This window comes from Macaca fascicularis, chromosome 6 (assembly GCF_037993035.2).
Source record: "Macaca fascicularis isolate 582-1 chromosome 6, T2T-MFA8v1.1".
NCBI lineage: Eukaryota > Metazoa > Chordata > Mammalia > Primates > Cercopithecidae > Macaca > Macaca fascicularis.
Window position 1 is genome coordinate 158,664,886 of NC_088380.1, and position 17,591 is coordinate 158,682,476.

A 17,591-nucleotide genomic window follows, 5' to 3' on the forward strand; every position below is an offset into this window, starting at 1 on the left:
GTGTTGCTTAGCTAATTCACGCTGCCCAGTTAAGCACATTTTCTGCATCCCCAAAGTATTTGGAATCACAGAATTGTTACTTGTGGTTGTCTTACCTGTAACAGACTCCACAGTCGTGCTGGCATTGTGACCTGAAGAATTACACAGTGCCCTTCTTAGATTCTTTGGGGTTACGATAACTTCTTGAATAATGTACTAATGAACCTAATGAACCATAGTGTTTCAGGAAACATGCCCTAGCTATTGGAAGTTCGTATCTAACTTTTACCCCTTGTGGGTCATGATACATTTAACTTAGTAGCTACATTTTTGGAATAAAGGAAATGTAAAATTATTTGCAGAATAATAACCGAGGATTTGCTCTTCTGCCTAAACATCAAACTAGGGAACTTTTAAGACAAAGTGTACACCTTTTGTGCAAGTAAGTGGGCAAAATGGGGAAAACATGAAGGGCAAGTCCTTTGGGGATGACTTCCAGTTAATGCAGAAGTCATTTGCTTTGGCAAGGTTGGGTGGGACTCTGAGATTGCACACTCTTGCCCTGTTGGCAGAAACTAGCCCATCTTAAGTTAGTCAATGAATTCTGACTCAAAACTAAAAGTTGCTAAATCTGAGATCGAGTGTATAAATAAAATAACCCCTTCCTCCAGTGACTGCATTTATTTTGTAATCTTAAACTCATTTTGGAATGTTTTAAATTAAAGACAACTTTGCCATTAATGTTGTCTTAGCAATGAATTCTCTCTGTTGTCCTGTTCATTGCCAGTTTTCAAGTATGTCTCCAGTGTGTTCACAACTATGGCTGCAAGGTAACTTGGTCTCTTTCTATAGCTTCCCTAGGCCAGTCGAGTTTGAGTATGAGGTCTCCCTATGGCCTCTCCTGGGGGAGAGGACCAAGTGATTTGTGATTTGGAAGCACTATCGTATGTCTGAACACTTGCCAAGTTAACGGTCACTGAGTATTCTAATCATGCACCAAGCACTCTTCACCCTAAATGCACTACAAATTATTCATTGCAGTAACTTGCATCAATTCTAGATAGGGTGATTTTTAATGAACAGGTCTACTGTGATGCTGATCTAGACAATGAGAGTGGAATACCCTTTGGCAGTCTTAGAATATCAAGAGGGCTTAAAAAGTATTAGGTTTTTGTATTGGTCACTTTGTGGTTCACTTTGTCCATTTCAAGTCCAAAGCAGTTGAAGACATGTTTTATCCAGTTTATCAGACATACTTGGAGGCCACTGAGGTCCCTGCTATGTTTGTTTTGAATTGAAAGTAAAACTCAAGCTGTTTTTTCTTTTTTTAAACATTGCACTAACCTTTTGTCTAACAAGCACAAGGATCACATTGAGTAGGTATTTTATCTATATCCATTCAATATAATAAGCAGGTGGGACCCCCTCGGGATTTAATTTACTCATACCATTTTAACTGTTGTTAGTGCTGAAAATATAATGGCTTAAGTATTGGAAGATTGAACCATTAGAATATGAAGTAATATGAATTTAAAATGCTCTGAAGTACCTAGTGGGAACTCAATTTTTTAGCCTTTTCTATACCATTCAGGCTAAATTGACATGTTGAGTATGGTATGCTTTTAGATGAGGTACAGATGCATCTAATGTGGAAAAAGTTGAGTTTAGCAAACTGATGATTTGATATATAAACACCAGTTTTAAAAAAGATTTGAGGCAATCGTGTTCTAAAGAATTTGCTTAAGAAATGTAGCTTTGTGAAAGAAACTATTCCTTTTCTGTGCTTGGACTAGCAATGACTTAATACCAGTCAATTACATGTTTGTCTTTATTTTTTCTACTCATATTTGACTTCTTTTCCCCTCTCTATACCTTTTTTCTTTGTGGACCTGATTTTCATGCTTTGAATAGAGATGTTTGTTGGGAGAAGTAATTTCAGATGCAACTGAGGGTGTAAAAAAGGACATGCTAGACTATGTTTTCTTCAGGTCTGTTTACTATTTCAGTTAGATCAATAAAAGGTACTAATTTGGATCAAAAGCTCTCCTTTAGAAATACCTTCATTGTACTAAGTATTGCCTTGATAACGCATAGAAATAATTTGTTCAGAATCAGTATAGTGAGCTCATAGTAAAACCATGACTTTACCATACCTATCTATCCCCTTTCTAGTGGGTACCTAGGACACACTAAATGCATAGTACTTACTGGTTCAAACTGACACTCTTGAAGATGTGAATTTCTAGTGGGTACTCTACTTCTGAGACAAAGGAAAAGTTAAGTTTGCTCAAAATAAGTACAGGAAAATCTGAGCTGGACTGAAGGTGTCAGCTAATGGAAAGAAGATAGAAAGCCGCTCTGTTTGTGAAGGAGCACCATTTTGGTTTGCCTTTGAGAACTGCTATACTAAATGAATCCTGACCCTTTAAGCTTTCGATGTAGTCTAAATCTATCTTCCCAAATGTGTCTCCCATTGATTACACTTTATCCAAATGGATAATAACCTGAAATGTGCTGTCTATTTTTAATCTCCATATTTTTGTTCATACTGTTCCCTCTCTCTGGAATCTTGTCCTCATCTCTCAAAATCTCATCTATTTAGATTACTGCTCACATTCCATTATTTAATTTTTGCCCTCTCCATGGGACTCTCCTCCTGCTCCTGTTACTACATCCCACTTTTAGTAGTGATATTGGTGCTTTTATTATCCCCTTCTATATTGTAGGAAAAGGGGCTGTGTTTTTACTCTGATGCCCTGCTTTCATGGTATACCGATTTTCCATAATAGATTTAATATATAGCAGGTGGAAAGACAGGTATAGGGAAGTTAAAAATCTGAATAGAAAAACTGGAGATTATGTATGCATGTGATGTTTTATGTAATAAAATATGTTCTAGTTCTTCCTGAGCCCATTGTAACTTACACTTTGAAAGAAGATTAAAATGCTTTCTCCTGGCTAAGGAAACATTTCAAAAGTCATCCAAAGACATGTGCGTGGACCTGGAGACCCACTAAACCAGACAGACTTGGGGTCACTAAATAGGGACCATTCAAAGAGTGCCACTTTTCTGAACAACATCCAGAGCTGACCAGAAGGGGTACTGTGCTGGCCCTTAGAGCAGTAGCTAAGACATTCCTGACATCACTGCTGTAGCTCATGGTCCTGTTGTGCCAAAGACCAAGCTAGATGCAACTGAAGAGACAGGTGAGGCCAAGTGGATTCTATGAAGCACAGTCATGGAGGCCTTGTCCAATGAACTCATCTGGCTAGTTTGCACAGACAAAAGGACTTCAACACAAGCAGGAGCATCTACTTAACTTTTTTGGAGAGGGGCAGCTCTGTTGACACGCTTCCCTTGTAATTTCATTTTCCTACTTCATGTCCAGAGCTTGGGTGGGAGTAAAGGGCCGTTAGAAACTGCTCTGCTGGAATGAGACCACAATTACATAAATCCAGATAGTGAACTGCTATGGAAAAGAACTTTTGTTTAGAATCTGAGCTCAAATGTCCCATCCTCCAAGAGACTTTGGATTGATTGTCTCGGATTCCATTGATATAAAGCATACATAATATCCCTGTTGAGAAAGAGAGTGTTCTGATTATAAGAAGTGTTGAAACTATAGGAGTGCAGAAGCATTTCAGAAACGTTTCCAGGATGAGGTCTTGTTTGAGGGTGAATATGGTGAGAGCTGGCTCAACTCCAGTCACATCAGCTATAAATTGCTTTTTATTAGTAAGTCAATGGTATGAATTTAGACAAACCCTCCAATGGTCTGGAATGGTCCCATGTTTTCTGCTTTAGGTGCACTTAGAGTAACAGGAACACACCAGGGAATACATTGTTAAATCTTGCTGGAAGTTTCTCACTATGATTACATTGGGGGTGGGGGAGGGGGGAGCAGGGAGGAGTCATTACAGTTATTTCTCTAAGGATATTTCACAAGTTCTGCTCTGATTTCTGATTCTTGCAGAGGCTTTGGCAGAGAATTCAGACAACTGCCATGGGAAGTGGGTTACAGCCTTCATAGGATACACGTGCTAAAACACCAGAGTGGAATGTCCTGATGAGTGATGGGATTCTCAGGTGAGAAGCTAGTCTTAGAGGCAAGTCATCCAGTGTTGTGAAATACCTTGACTTTCAAGGAAAAGGATTAAGATTATAATCTCTTCAAGGGCCAAGACTCACTTCTCTTTTTTTAAATGTTTCCCTACCTACTCACCAGAAGGCCTGAGATGGGGTGCCAAGCCTGATACTAGAATACAATGAAACCTTTTACAACACACCCTAAAGCTCTTCTTTTCTTCAACCCATCAAAATATTCAGTTTGGTTTTGAAGAATCTCCTGCAACTTCCTCTTTTTACAGGAGAGTAAATAGGCCAAGAAAGTGAAACAGCTTATCTATATTCCCATGATGAACCTGAGGTTATACCAGAAGAAGGACCCACACCGCTCCCTGACCTGTCTACTTCAAATGGCAGGTGTGTTTAAATAAGATACTGGGTTTCTGGAGTTGCATAAGGAAACAGTTAAGTCTGAAGAAGAGGAGGTTAAAAGACAATGCAGGGAATTGTGGAGCCAGGTGGAGGTGGGAAGGGGAGACCCATTATGCTTGGAGTCAGTATGCAGCCAGCAGATGTCTCTTATTCCCAGGTTAGTTAGCTGCTACTGCTTTGTAGCTGGTTAATGGCCTATGTAGTATATAATTTCCATCACTGGGCTCTCTGAAGAGTATATTCTTGGTTTGCTATTCTCTGCATTTTGACTTCTCGACCCAATGTTCCAAAGCAGAGCAATGAAATTTCAAAGTGCATGGGCAAGACAATGAACAGAAATTGCAGCCTTAAAGCAAATAAGACAGGAGTTGTTACGTCCATTCTAGTCTACCCTACTTCTCTTGGAAATAAATCAGCATCTTTTAATAGTTCAGTTTCATAAAATAAGAGGCACAAACTGATGAAACGGGATGCTGACAGAAGAGAGGCAGTGGGAGGAGTAGGGGGAAAGCAAAGGAAGGAGAAGTAATGGTCTGTTAGCTGAAGGAGCCTTAGTATTAAAAATTATTGGGCAGTTTCTACTGCCCAATACTTTTCTACTTTGGAACTCATTTTGCTGTTCTAATGAATGACAAAGCACCTTAGTTACTGCTTTAAATAACCACATAGCTCCATCAAAACAACATGAAATAGCACCAACGTATGAGCAAACCTATTTAGTGTCTCTACGACTTGAGAAATCCTTAGGAAACAACAGGATGATAATTGGTAGAGGTGTCATCTAGTATGGGCCCTTGCAAATCTAGGTTACTCAGACCTGGGTGAGATATTTGTAGGAAACCTTTGACATTCTGGGATCCTCAGCTAAGACAATCAGAAAAAAGTTATTGGTTTCATTCTCTTAATACTGGGCTTGGTTGAGGAGGGCTTCATTTCAGGATCTTTTTTTTTGTTTTTTTTAAGTTATTCTATAGGGATTTCAGCTTACCAAGGATGTTCTCCCTCTGCATTGGGATTTCAGGATACAATAAGGCCAAAGCCTTACCAACGTACATGATTTCCCTCATACTGATGCAAGTAGTTCTCAAGAGCAAGGCAGCTCAATTAAAACAAGTCATATTTCTCCTACTCCTCCCTTTGGTCAGGATTAGCACTTGTCTCTGGCTTCACAGAACTGCAGGAAAATAGGAAGGTTTTTTTTTTAAATTTTTATTTATTTTTATTTTTTAAGACAGAGTCTCTTTTCACCCAGCCTGGAGTGCAATGGTGTGATGTCGGCTCACTGCAACCTCTGCCTCCTGGGTTCATGTGATTCTCCTGCCTCAGCCTCCCGAATAGCTGGGATTACAGGCACCCGCCACCACGCCCGGCTAATTTTTGTATTTTTAGTAGAGATGGGACTTCACCATGTTGACCAGGGTGGTCTGGAACTCCTGACCTCGGGTAATCTGCCCACCTCAGCCTCCCAAAGTGCTGGGATTACAGGCATGAGCTACCTCACCCAGCCAGGGAAGGTTCTTAATTCAAATTTCTGGAGTTGATTTCTGAGAGGAGGAGCTCAGTGGTAGAAAAGAAGCTAAATTATATTTTAAAAACACGCTGTCTGCTTGCCTATTTAGAGAATTTTGGGGTTGGTTGGTTCAAGAAGGAATGATGCCATATATCAAGGGAAGAGGTCGATTCACTCTTTCTCAACATACCTTACCAGCCCCTCAGAGTACAAGCCACCTAGCCAACCCAGGAAACATAGCTCACAGAGAAAATCTTGTCTGCCTTTTCAGAGTCGGTGTGGAGGGTGGGTAGAATGTGCAAAAGGTGCTCGTTGAATAAGATGCTTTCTGGAGTGGTATTCATGGCTCCTTAACTGGGATTCCAGCCAGACTAGGAAACAGCTACAAATCTTAGATCTTGACTTCTGTCCTAAAGCTGATACAGATTGTACCACCACCAAGCCTTGTGCTTGCCAGATTCTTCTAGTAAGGAGGCAGTTACTCCAGACATAATAATCACCCCTTCTATTTCAGTGTGTTGCAATTAACTAAGGAATCTAATTTTCACAGAAGACTGTTATCAGTGATGGTACCAGTTTAGGTGGGGCATCAGCCCACTCTGTAATCTAATGCAGCCTCAAAAAACACCATCTCTATATTTTATGATGCTCATAAAGATGTGTACTTTGAGGGAAAGGAACCATGTCTCGTATTTATTTTTCTCCCCAGTATGAACAAAATAGCCTATGAAAAAGATTGGTGAGCTTTTGAGAGGGATTCATTTCTTATTTATTGACAGTTTAGAAGGAATAATTTGGGTCAAAAGACCAATCCTCTTGTTTTTTAGACTCAAACTAAAAATAGAGTTAAAATCAAGATATTACATATCCACATACACACGGACATACATTTTTTTTTTTTCCTTTCTGTTCATGCCTGTTCTTGTTCATTCCTTAGAGTCTTAGCTAACAGTGTTTGAAAGGACTAGAGGGTGTCAAAGTTCAGCCATTTATTTTGACTATTCTTGAAATGAATGAGATACATTATAAGCTAATAAGTGAGAATCAATTAAGCAGAAATTTGGTCTGCTTAATTGGTACCTCCTAGATTTGGCTCCTAGAATTAGCTGTAGTTTTGGAGGGTGAAATCACCAATCCTCTATGCCAGTGTCCAGTTCTCACACCATGTATAAATACTGGTGTGGTCTGGATAAGCAAAGAGTTTGAAAACTGGTAAACCGTTCATTGTACCTAAATCAGTTTTTTGGCCACCATACCACTTGGCATCTGTAATCCCAAAGCATAGTATCCCCTGTGCTCAAACTGAAGAGGAAATTAAGAAAGTATTGCCCTGTTCATTGGAGCCACTTAAAGTAATTGGCTTAGCTTATCTGGTTTGATTTTTCCATAAAGATGAAATTCATGTAATTTGTTAAATTCTTACTACATTATACGTTGATGATAATGTCTTTTCCTTGAATATGCTTCCATTCTTAATTCATGATGATATTTCTGACTTTGTAATGATTCATGTCCTTTCCTCACCACCGTTCGCCAAGAGGGGCAAAGAAAAAAGAAATCTGCAAATTTTCCAAAGGCAATAATGTGTGGGTCCATGTGTTTATGCATGCGTATCCACACATCCACCTTGGAGGGTTTAGAAATCAAAGTGACATTAAATTTTTGGTCATGTGAATTTCCTGTAGACTAGCTTAAACACAGAGTCATAGAGCACTTAGAGCTAAGAGGGAGTTTAGATACTATACTACTCTTCATATTGTGTATTTAGAGAAACTAAAGCCTAGTCCTTTACCCAAGGTCACTCAGCCTATTGTAGTGGCAGGACTAAAATCCAGGTTCTTTTCATTGCTATAATCACTCCACTCATGTTGATTTTCCATAAGGGACACTAGTTTGAAATAGTCTGAGAGAAGATTTCAGTGACATTCCCCCTCTGTGTCTCAAAGAGATTATTCAATTGTTTGTTGGCTACTGTCAACCTGGCAGCTCCCAGTGGGCCCACAAGCTGAATATGGTGGCAGAAGTTCAAGGACCCAGCAGAGGTTGGGCAAATGGCCCAGTGATTTCTCTCTCTCAGATGGATTCCAGACACTACTTATAAGGAGGCTGGTTTGGAATCTGCGGATTATCTGTTTTGAGTGGAGGCAGAATGTCTTAGAACAATGGCGTTGTCTTTAGTTTCTGCTGGAGCTCTAGCACGATTGTTGCCTGATTCACCGAGACTTCAGACATTCTGAATTTAGTCCAGTAATGAGTAAAGTTGGAAGAAGGGCTTAATTTTTTTAGATTAAGAAATGATTTTCCCTAAATAAAGTGAATAAAGTGCTAGTGAAAGGGCCTCTCCAAAGACTCATGCACCACTTGAGAATATAGTGCTAATGAAAGGTGCTGACAGCAGCTCGAAGACTGATGTTCTCATCTTGAAGTGTAGTCGTTCAAGTCCCTCTTTTAAACTTTTCCTCCGTTGGACACATGTTTGTGATGGGAGAAAGAGTGGTCTTCGATGAGAGACTTCTACCCACTTGGCTCCCATCTCCCAAGTTTTCTTAGAAAAATAAGATTACAGGTTCTATCATATCATCCAAAGCTGTAATACAGTTTAGCTTTTTGGTCTACACAGGCCAAGAGAAGGGAAGGCAATAATTTATTTTCCCTGGACCTGGATGTAATCACCTTTACCATTCAAGCCTCAAAGCCAAATCCTTTTTTGACTGCATAGTGCATTTTCCTTATGTAAATCTCTTTAGATCTTTGTCTTGACCTGCTACTTTAGGACTGTATTAGTTATTGTGCTGAGGGAATGGGAGAAAATCCCCTAGGGGAAGGTGCTTTAGGGAAAAGTTAGGCTTCCAGTGTGTCTTCTCTGCTTACCACTCCTCCTCCATCCTGCCTCAAGTTGGAGATTTTTAAAAGACACATTTGAAACCCCAGGCCTCAGGACAAACTGATTGTCAGCTATCTCAACATTCTACCTACACCTTTGATCCAAAGCTCAGACACTAAAGTGCAAAGAAAGAAATGGAACCCCCATACTCTGGCCATGGGCCAAAGCAGGGAAAATGCTTCAGACAATGGTGCCATTATTTCAGGCATAGTGCTGTTGACAGTGGACAGAGGCCTGCTGTCTCCACCTTGCAGACTTCCCATCTCTGATATCCATTTCTGTCAGCAGGACCATGCCCACCCCATCCCCCAAACTAAATTCATCTCCTGGTGCTTCTTTTTTCTGGAGTGCCCTAGCTGTCCCAGGACAATTCTGGCACTTCAGAATTGAAAGAAAAATATTTGTCTAACTTTCCTAAATGTTAAAGCACCTAAAAGGAAAAAAACAGACTTACAAAAATATAACGGGGTCAGCCCCCCAAACTTTGCACATTGTGATATATGATATGTCAAAATATAACAAACATTTTCTAAACATTACTATCTCTCCCCACCCATTTATGTCTAATCGGCAGCAGACTCAACACTGCTGTTTCACCTCTTAAAACTTTACTCTGTAGGACCACTAGAGAATAATTGTATCTCACACCACTGACCCCACCTTCCCAAACATGCACTGAGTTGCAGTTCCAAAGAGACTCTCCAAAAAAATAGACATTTGAAAAAAGTATCTGTTTACACTCGGTCTATCTGCATATTATTTTTCAAGATTTTTTTTTTAACCATAAAAAAAGGTTGCATATTGGCAATATAATGAGAAAACCACGTTGGCCATTTCTGGGTGGTGGTGGAGGGTGAGTGGGACATTGTTGAAGCACAGAAGCAAGAGGGCTCAGAGAGGTACAGTTGTGGCCTTGAGATGTGAGGGTTGAGCTGGGGTTACCTACATTCTCAATCCTTGGCCTCTGAAATGTCTGTCTCTTTAGTCACTCCCTTCTCGTCTCTCCACCTGTCCCCGTTTCCACTACCCCTTCCCATACCACACAGCCCTCTTGAAGCAGAGGCAAAATGGCTTTTTGGCATGTGTCTGCCTGGGTCAGTTTGAAGACGGGTATGGCATTTGGAGGGGTATGATGTGGGACATACACCAGAGCAAGCTTATTTGTGACTGTTTCCACTCTGGGAAAATTTGTCCATTACTTCTGTGACTTTAAAAATTTAAGCAGTTACTAGGCTGATAGGTTAAGAAACAAATCTTTTGTTTTTGTGGTTTTGCATTAATATTAAGCATGAATATATATCATATATTACATTGCTTTCTTTCTGCTCTGGGGCAGACTGCGCTCTCCTTCCCAACAGGAAAACTGCACAGCCATGGACTGAGATTTTTGAAAGCTATTATTTCCCCAATCCCCACCCCTGCCTTTACCCCCTCCCTTCCTCCCAGCCCTCAGTTCCTATATTAGAAAAGTCCCTCCTGACCCCCCGCCCACAGCCCACCCGAGGTTAAATAGTGCCACATTGTAAAATTCATGCATCACTGCATTTTGCTATTGCACATATTGCAGAGAGAGTTGTGTAAGTGTGCCCCCTCCCTCTCTTCCCCTTCTCTTCCTTAGTCTCTCAGATTCCTGTGCTATTCCCACGTTCTCCTCTCCCAGCCTCCCCCAACCTTTCAGACCCTTCACTGGTTGTGGACATCCTCTCTACGGACAATCTTGTAGATGATCCAGTAGAACATGTTGAAAATGAGAAAGGCCATGGGGAAGCCAATGCGGGATATTTTGTCGATCTTCTTAGCCCTCTGGATGAAGAGTTTTCGCATCTCCTCTGGGGACTTAGATGGTGCAGGAGGGGGGTTGGTGGTGTTATTGTTGTTGGCGCCCTTGACTGAGATGCCATCCTTGGCCTGCAGACAGGCTGGGCCCATCCCATAGGCAGAGAAGTTAAAGCGGCCTTCTCCAGCTTCATCCTCCTGGAATAGATTCAACATGGGGCTCTACTTAAAATAAGACAAGGGCTAGGCACCCTCCCTGCAAGGCACTCCTTTGGGGGCCAGGCCATGCCCATCTGGTTCTCCCTGCTTTCCAGACTGCATCACTCTAGGTTTTTGGAGGCTTTTTGGCTGGCTGGGGAGTTCTGCCTTATAGAGGGGCGCCACTTGCCTGCTGAAACAGGTGCAGAACAGGGGATAGGAATGTGGTTCAGAGTCTGGAGACCTGTGTTCAAGTCTCAGCTGTATAAATTGCTGGCTGTATGACCATAGGCAAGTAATTTCCTTCTGTGAGTCTCGGGAATTTTTATTTCATTTTTTCTTCTAGCTGGGGGATAAGATTCTCCCCACTACTCCACAAGTTTCTTTTGACCATCAGAGGTTATAATTAAGAACATATTCAAGGTTGTACTGGGTTTTACTTAGAAATTCGGAGGACAATTTGGAGAGATCCCCTGCTTTGCCTCTGTTGCTTCCTTGCCCTCTTCCCCATCCCATTCCCCAATTAATAGCTCCCAGGAGTGATTGGTAAGGGGGATGGCTATAGGCCAGGATGGAGCAGGAGCTCTGGGCCTCACTTCCATTCTACAAGCCAGGGAAGCCACAGCTTCTTCCTGCCTCCATGTTCCCATATCCCTGGCAGTTGTAACTTCAGACAGACCTCTGGATTTTTACTAAGTTTTCTTTCAAGACCTTTCATCATTTGGCTCCAACTTACCTTTCTAGGCCTTCCTTCTCCGCCACCAGATACTTTGCACCCCTCCAGCTTTGTTTGTACATTTTCTCTTGTGCATTCTCATGTCCCTTCCTTATGCTCACTACCAAAATGCCTGCTGCCCTGATCCTTCTAGTTCATCCCTTTCCCAGGTCATAGTGGTCTTGCCCTGGTCTGAATCATGGAGGCCCTATTGTCTGCTCTCCTCATGTCCAGCTTTGTTATCTTTGCATGTGAGCTCTGAGGAGGAATTGAGAGTCTAATGTTTTGGTCTCAACTGAGCTGTTGATTCAATGTTGGCACTGGGAAGTTTTATCAGCTCACATTGCCCACCTAGATAACGCTTTAAGGAAAGGAACACCATCTTCTGCTTGTTCCCGTGCAGGACCTGGCCAACAGAGAACAAGAAACTCAGTATAGGATCCACTGGTGCCTCTCCATCTCTACTGTAGGACAGGCCACCTTCCAGTTTGTTTGTTTTATTTTGTTTGTAGAGATGGGGGTCTCACTATGTTGCCCAGTCTGATCTTGAACTCCTGGCCTCAAGAGATCCTCCTGCCTCGGCTTCCCAAAGTTCTGGGATTACAGGTGTGAGCCACTGTGTCCAGCCCACCATTGCAACAGCCTCCAATCTGCCCCCACCACCCAACCCATCTGAGTCTTTACAACACAGATCTTGGTCATCTTTTGCTTAGAACCTTTTAATAGGCTGCCACTGACTTCAGGTTAATTAAAATCCTGAACACGATAAACAAGGCCTTAGAACCTGGACGCTGCCTGCTTTTCCAGTCTCATCTTGTGCCATTTCTATCTGGTGTCTTTAGTCACCGAAATATTTCCTTATATTTGAAAATGTCATGGTTCTTTTCTTGAATTCCTTTCTTGCCTTTGTGCAAGTTGTTCTCCCTGCCTAGAACACACTCACAACCCCATCTCTTGGCTCCAACTCCTCTTTCACCTAATTTTTCCTCAGAAGCCTTCTCTGAGCTCCCAAGTATAGGCTAGCCGTTCCTGCTGTGTGCTCCATAAGCTCTCTGTACATATCTCCGTCTTTTTTTAAAGCTCTTATCACATTGTTGGTAATTTCTTCATTAACATCTGTCTCTTATTAGATTATAAACTCCATGAAAGTAGAGGCAAAGTCTGTCATGTTCACTGCACTCTCAACACTGAACATATGAACATAGTCCCTGGTTCATAAGCTCAAAATTTGGTATATGTTTGTTGAGCAAATGTTTACTTGTATATCTTCACCAGCTTTAGCTGCTTTTTTTTGTTGTTGTTTGTTTGTTCAAATGGAGTTGTATTTTTAGCACCAGAAAGGTTTGAGACATATGGTAAATGCTCAAGAAATCCTTGGAAAATGAATGAATCCTGTCCAACACCATTGCAAAAGTGAGGAGGAAGAGGATGTGCTACATACAGTGCCTGGCAATCAGGTGTTCAGTAAGTACTTGTCTATGAATAGGGCAACAGTAGAAGATTCAATGCCAGGGCCAAGGAGAGGAGCCGGGGGGAGCCGGCCAAGTACTTAGAAGGGGGTGTAAGTCTGACACTATTGCATTTCAATGAAAATCTCCCCTTGCTGGAGCTGGGGTGGTGTTTTATTTTATTTTTTATTTTAAACTGGGACCTAGTTAGGTAGGAGGAAGTACCAAATTAACTTTTTATGCTGCTTTGGGTGAATTACTCTTTGCCTTTCATCTGTTAAACATGGGAATGGAAGGAGTAGAGGTTTGGATTGAAGACCCCATCTAGCTGGAGGATTATCAATTTCATACTGTGTCTGGGAGAAAAATTCCCTAGGAATGACTGGTAAAAGGCTTGCTATTCTTATTGGAACCAGCAGGTGGCAGGAAATGCATGCCCAACTGCATCTAGAGCGGCTTGGAGCTGGAGCAGGGGAAATCTGGTAGTGTACTCTGGAACTCAGGGAGGTTGCTAGTAGTATGCCTGCTGAGTCTGGTGCTCACAGATATGGTTTCCTAATAATTTGCCTAAGGAGGCCGGCCAGAGAATTCGAGAACCAGATGCTTTCTGCACAATAAATGAGACAACATGGGAAGATGGTGGGAGTTGGGAAAGCTGGCCAAGATCACAGGCTCTGAGAAATTCAGGCATGTAGCTAGTTCTTCTCCACTCACCATCTGGGACTTAAAATCCCGTCTGCAAACTTCCTGTTAAAGAGAGGTTTCTGCAGAACAAACTGGTACACCTCTAGTGTACAAATCACTTCCAGAGTGGCTTACTCTAAAGGAAACTATTCTTTATGGTGAGCTTAATTCTGCATCATTGTAATTTCTGATATTTGGGCCAACTTAAGAGCCCTTATGAATGAGATTACATTAATTCAAATGCATACAGGGAGGCAGGCAGGAGAAATGTGAGTGGTAAAGTGAGTTGGGGCTGAGAAATGTCCCTGGTTAGAAGGGATGGTATTAATTGGAAAATGCATTCCCTACCTAAAGGCAGTTCCAGTGTACCAGTACCTTATGGGAAGCACATCCAGTGTGGCTGGATGCTGTGATTTTTTTCTAGTGAAGCCAGAAGTGTGATTTTTAAATGCTGACCCCTTAGTCCAGATTTTAAAAACACTCCAGGCCAAAGTAAAGATATTTGCACACCAAATTTGGCCTTCTGGCTACTAGTTTTTGACCTCTGCCTTGTGATGAGGCTTAGTTTTTATTTAAGATCTAGTAAATGCAGGGCCATTTTTATCTGCTTCAGGATGGACACACTGATGAACAGATAAGAACTCACGGTGATATGGTTAACGTTTGGTGGAGAGTCTCGGGTCTTTCAGCACCTCTCCTGCCTTTGCCAGTAGTGCCTCATGATACTGGTGACTTGGCCTTGCTATTGTGGGTCTCCCTCATCAGTTGCATGGAAGGAGTGGATGGGGTGATTGCTGAGGTATCTTCCAGGAGGGAACTGAGCAGGAGAATCTGATCAAATCTAGCTAGTGGCCTTATTCACACTTTATCTGGCCAGAGAGATAGTGTTTGTTTTCTTCTAGTGTGTCAAACTGGTAGATATTTGGGGAAGGTAGAAGCAGCCTTTGAAAGTACCATAGGCCCACCATACTATATATCTTTAGGAGGCTCCATTCTCATTTTAGTCCATGCAAACAGCATCTACTGGAGCTGTGCAGTGCCCAATCAAAAGGGCTGGTGCTAGTAAAATATCTTGGACATAGTCTTTTCAAATTAGTGTTTACAACAACTGTCTCTAGCAGACGAAATTACAAAAAGCAGCTAGTCTATGGGGGCGGGGGGAGAAAAGGAAAAATAAAATCCCAGGGATAGTTATGTTTGGTCAGTTTCTTTCTTTAGTTCTTTCTTTTTTTTCTTTCCTTTCTTTCCTTCCTTTCTTTCCTTTCTTTCTTTTCTTTTCTTTCTCTCTCTCTTTTTTTTTTTTTTTTTTTGACAAAGTCACTATGTTGCCCACATTGGTTTGGAACTCCTGGGCTAAAGCAATCCTCTCACCTCAGCCTTCCTAATAGTTGGGATTATAGGCACAAACCATCGTGCCAGTTTCTTAATTAGACTTTTTTTTTTTTTTTTTTTTTTTTTTTTAAAGCATCAGAGGTTAGGTATTAAATGGACAACATAGAGTAACTAAAACCAGGGGTCATTTAAGAAGTTCTATCTGGCTTGCTGAACCCAAGACAATTTCCTCCTTAATGTAGTTTAGAAGGATGGTGATATCTTAATTCCCATGAACGTCTTCTGTCTTGGAATGTCGGCCTCCTCCCTGTGGTAAACTGCCAGAAGTTAATTGAGTCAGATTGCTGATGTTTAAGAAACATACTGATGGAAATGTGTGTATATGTAATCATTTAAATCCTTGGCACTTGTGTGGCAGGAACAAAACTTAAAGCTACTTTGGCATCCCCTGATTTAATTCTCACCAGAGTTTCCCTTTATATGCACTTTGCACATGGAGAACCTGGGCCCAAGAATAGGCTAGCTCGAAGTCACATACTAAAGAAAACTAAGAGGCAGGGTCCTTTGTCACAGCACATTGTGCTTGGGCAGACAACTATTTTGTTTTGTTTTATTTTATTTTTGAGCTTTACTGACTAATAGACAACGATTTTATATAGGTCAGTCTAAAGCTTGTGGGACCTGGCACATTGCAGGTACGTGCTGTGACCTGCAACGCTATGACAGGGTCCCTGGTTGCCCTAATCTGTCACTGGAAAAACTTCAGACTCTCTGTCTGGAGGCTTCTTCTTTATTGCTTTTAATGGCCAAAACTGCAATTATTTTTGCATCAACCTAATCGTTTGTTTATCCCTTTGTTCATTTGTTTAACAAATACTTATTGCATGCTCACTGTATGTTAGGCATTGTGTTAGGCACCAGAGATAGACCTTGGAGCAAAAACAAACACGGTCTCTGCTTTTATGGAGCTTGCGATTTGGTGGAAGAGATTGGCTTTAAAAAATCACATCATTGAATTTACGCTTTTAAATCGGGATACATTTTTAGAAGTTTAGAAATTGAGTTCAATTGGAACATGGCATTTGCTAGGACACACAGTGTACTGGAAGAGCAGTACAGGGAAAGAGAACAAGATATTAAAAGTCCTGTGTGTATGTTTGAAGAACTAAGGAAAAAGCCAGGGTGGTTGGATCTTCTGGGAACTAGTTATGGACCCAGGGTATGGAGCAGTTTGTGAACAGAGGTTGGTAACTTTTCAGAGGTGCCATGTCAAATACTCCTTTTTTCAATCCCTCATATGGAGAGAGAACCCACTCTGGCGGAGATCTTGCTTGTTGCCTCTTTCCTGGAGGCAGGAAGCAAAGGCCTGAACCTGGGCATTCTACTTTAAGATCTCACCTTTTGTGGTGCAATTGTCTTCTGGAATCAAGCCTATTAAAACAATGCAGGCTTGCAGAAAAAAGCCAATGGACATCTCCCAATCTTTTAGATTTATAGTTAGTTATTTTCTTGACCCCATCAGCTTTTAATTAATTAGTTCTGCCTTTAGGTATAACTTGATAATTTCTGTAGTGTTACTGTTACGATTCGAAGAGTGACTGCCTATAGACCCAACTCTAGGGCATTATTTATGGGAGGGAAAGCTGAGACCTCTAGGTGTTTAATTTCTGTTTCTAACCTGCCTTGCACATTGAGAAGGGTGGACCATTGAAACAAATAACACAGACAAGACTGCTTAGAAATCTTTTGTTCACTACCAGCTATCCCTCCTTAGGCAGTGACCCAAAGGCCTACCTTGTGATGTCTCCGCTTCCTCCTGAATCGGAGCAGCTCTTTATGTTGCCGAGACACAAAGTTAACGGCAGCATATTCTAGTAGGGCTGAGAACACAAAGAGCAGGCAAACTGCCATCCAAATGTCAATGGCTTTCACATAGGACACCTAGAGTGGGGGTGGAGGAGAAACACAGGGAGGTGAGAGCAGGGGAGTGTAAAATATTAAGCTCTTCAGTAGTTCCCCACATCACCCACTGCTGTCTGCTCCTCAGCTAGGTTATTAGGGTGGAGGTAGAGAGGAAAACAGAAGAGAAATACATCAAACAGACTGGAAAGAATATCGGGGTAAATAGATTATAGTACCTATGAGAGTACTAAAGAGAGGACGGTGGTATATTTAGCATTATCACTTAGAACAGAATGCTGTGTTTTGTTTAAGGGTGATCGGAACAAACTGTTGTACTGAGCATTAAAAGTGAATGAAGGATGTCAGCAAAAATGTCATCGTAAGGACCTGAAAATTTCTCCAAAAAATTAATGGGAACACTGGAAAAAATTGTCAGTGCCAACTTTTCAGACCTCCACTAATTACCAAAGGCTTATATCAGTCCTGTCAACATTTATTCAAGAAAATCAGCTGAATCTTAATAAGAACACAAGTTTTGTGGCATTGTTTAAAAGTGTTATTGAGATATAATTCACATACCATATAATTCTTACATTTAAAATGTACAGCTTAACGATTTTTAGAATATTCACACGTGTGCAACCATCATCATCAGTCAATTTTAG

At 41.3% G+C, this 17,591-nt stretch overlaps 1 protein-coding gene and 1 long non-coding RNA gene across 5 annotated transcripts in view; one reads left to right on the plus strand and one right to left on the minus strand.

Moving 5' to 3' along the window:
• Positions 1–3,951: 3,951 nt before the first annotated feature.
• Positions 3,952–17,591, plus strand: part of LOC141407091 (uncharacterized) — a 105,364-nt gene continuing 91,724 nt past the window's right edge. For 2 of the 3 annotated variants that reach the window (XR_012414299.1, XR_012414301.1), the window contains exons 1-2: positions 3,952–4,066; positions 4,348–4,462. This is a non-coding gene — a long non-coding RNA (uncharacterized lncRNA). Of the gene's footprint in view, positions 4,067–4,347; positions 4,463–12,891; positions 13,025–17,591 lie in introns of all 3 variants that reach the window. The other variant, XR_012414300.1, reaches the window with a different exon arrangement.
• The window catches only part of GLRA1 (glycine receptor alpha 1), a 102,897-nt gene continuing 95,414 nt past the window's right edge, over positions 10,109–17,591 (minus strand). The window contains exons 8-9 of one of the 2 annotated variants that reach the window (XM_005558329.5): positions 16,819–16,965; positions 10,109–10,845 (exon numbers count right to left, since the gene is read on the minus strand). In XM_005558329.5, coding sequence (XP_005558386.1) covers positions 10,555–10,845; positions 16,819–16,965 — 438 coding nt within the window. In that variant the 3' untranslated portion in view covers positions 10,109–10,554. Of the gene's footprint in view, positions 10,870–16,818; positions 16,966–17,591 lie in introns of both variants that reach the window. The other variant, XM_005558328.5, reaches the window with a different exon arrangement.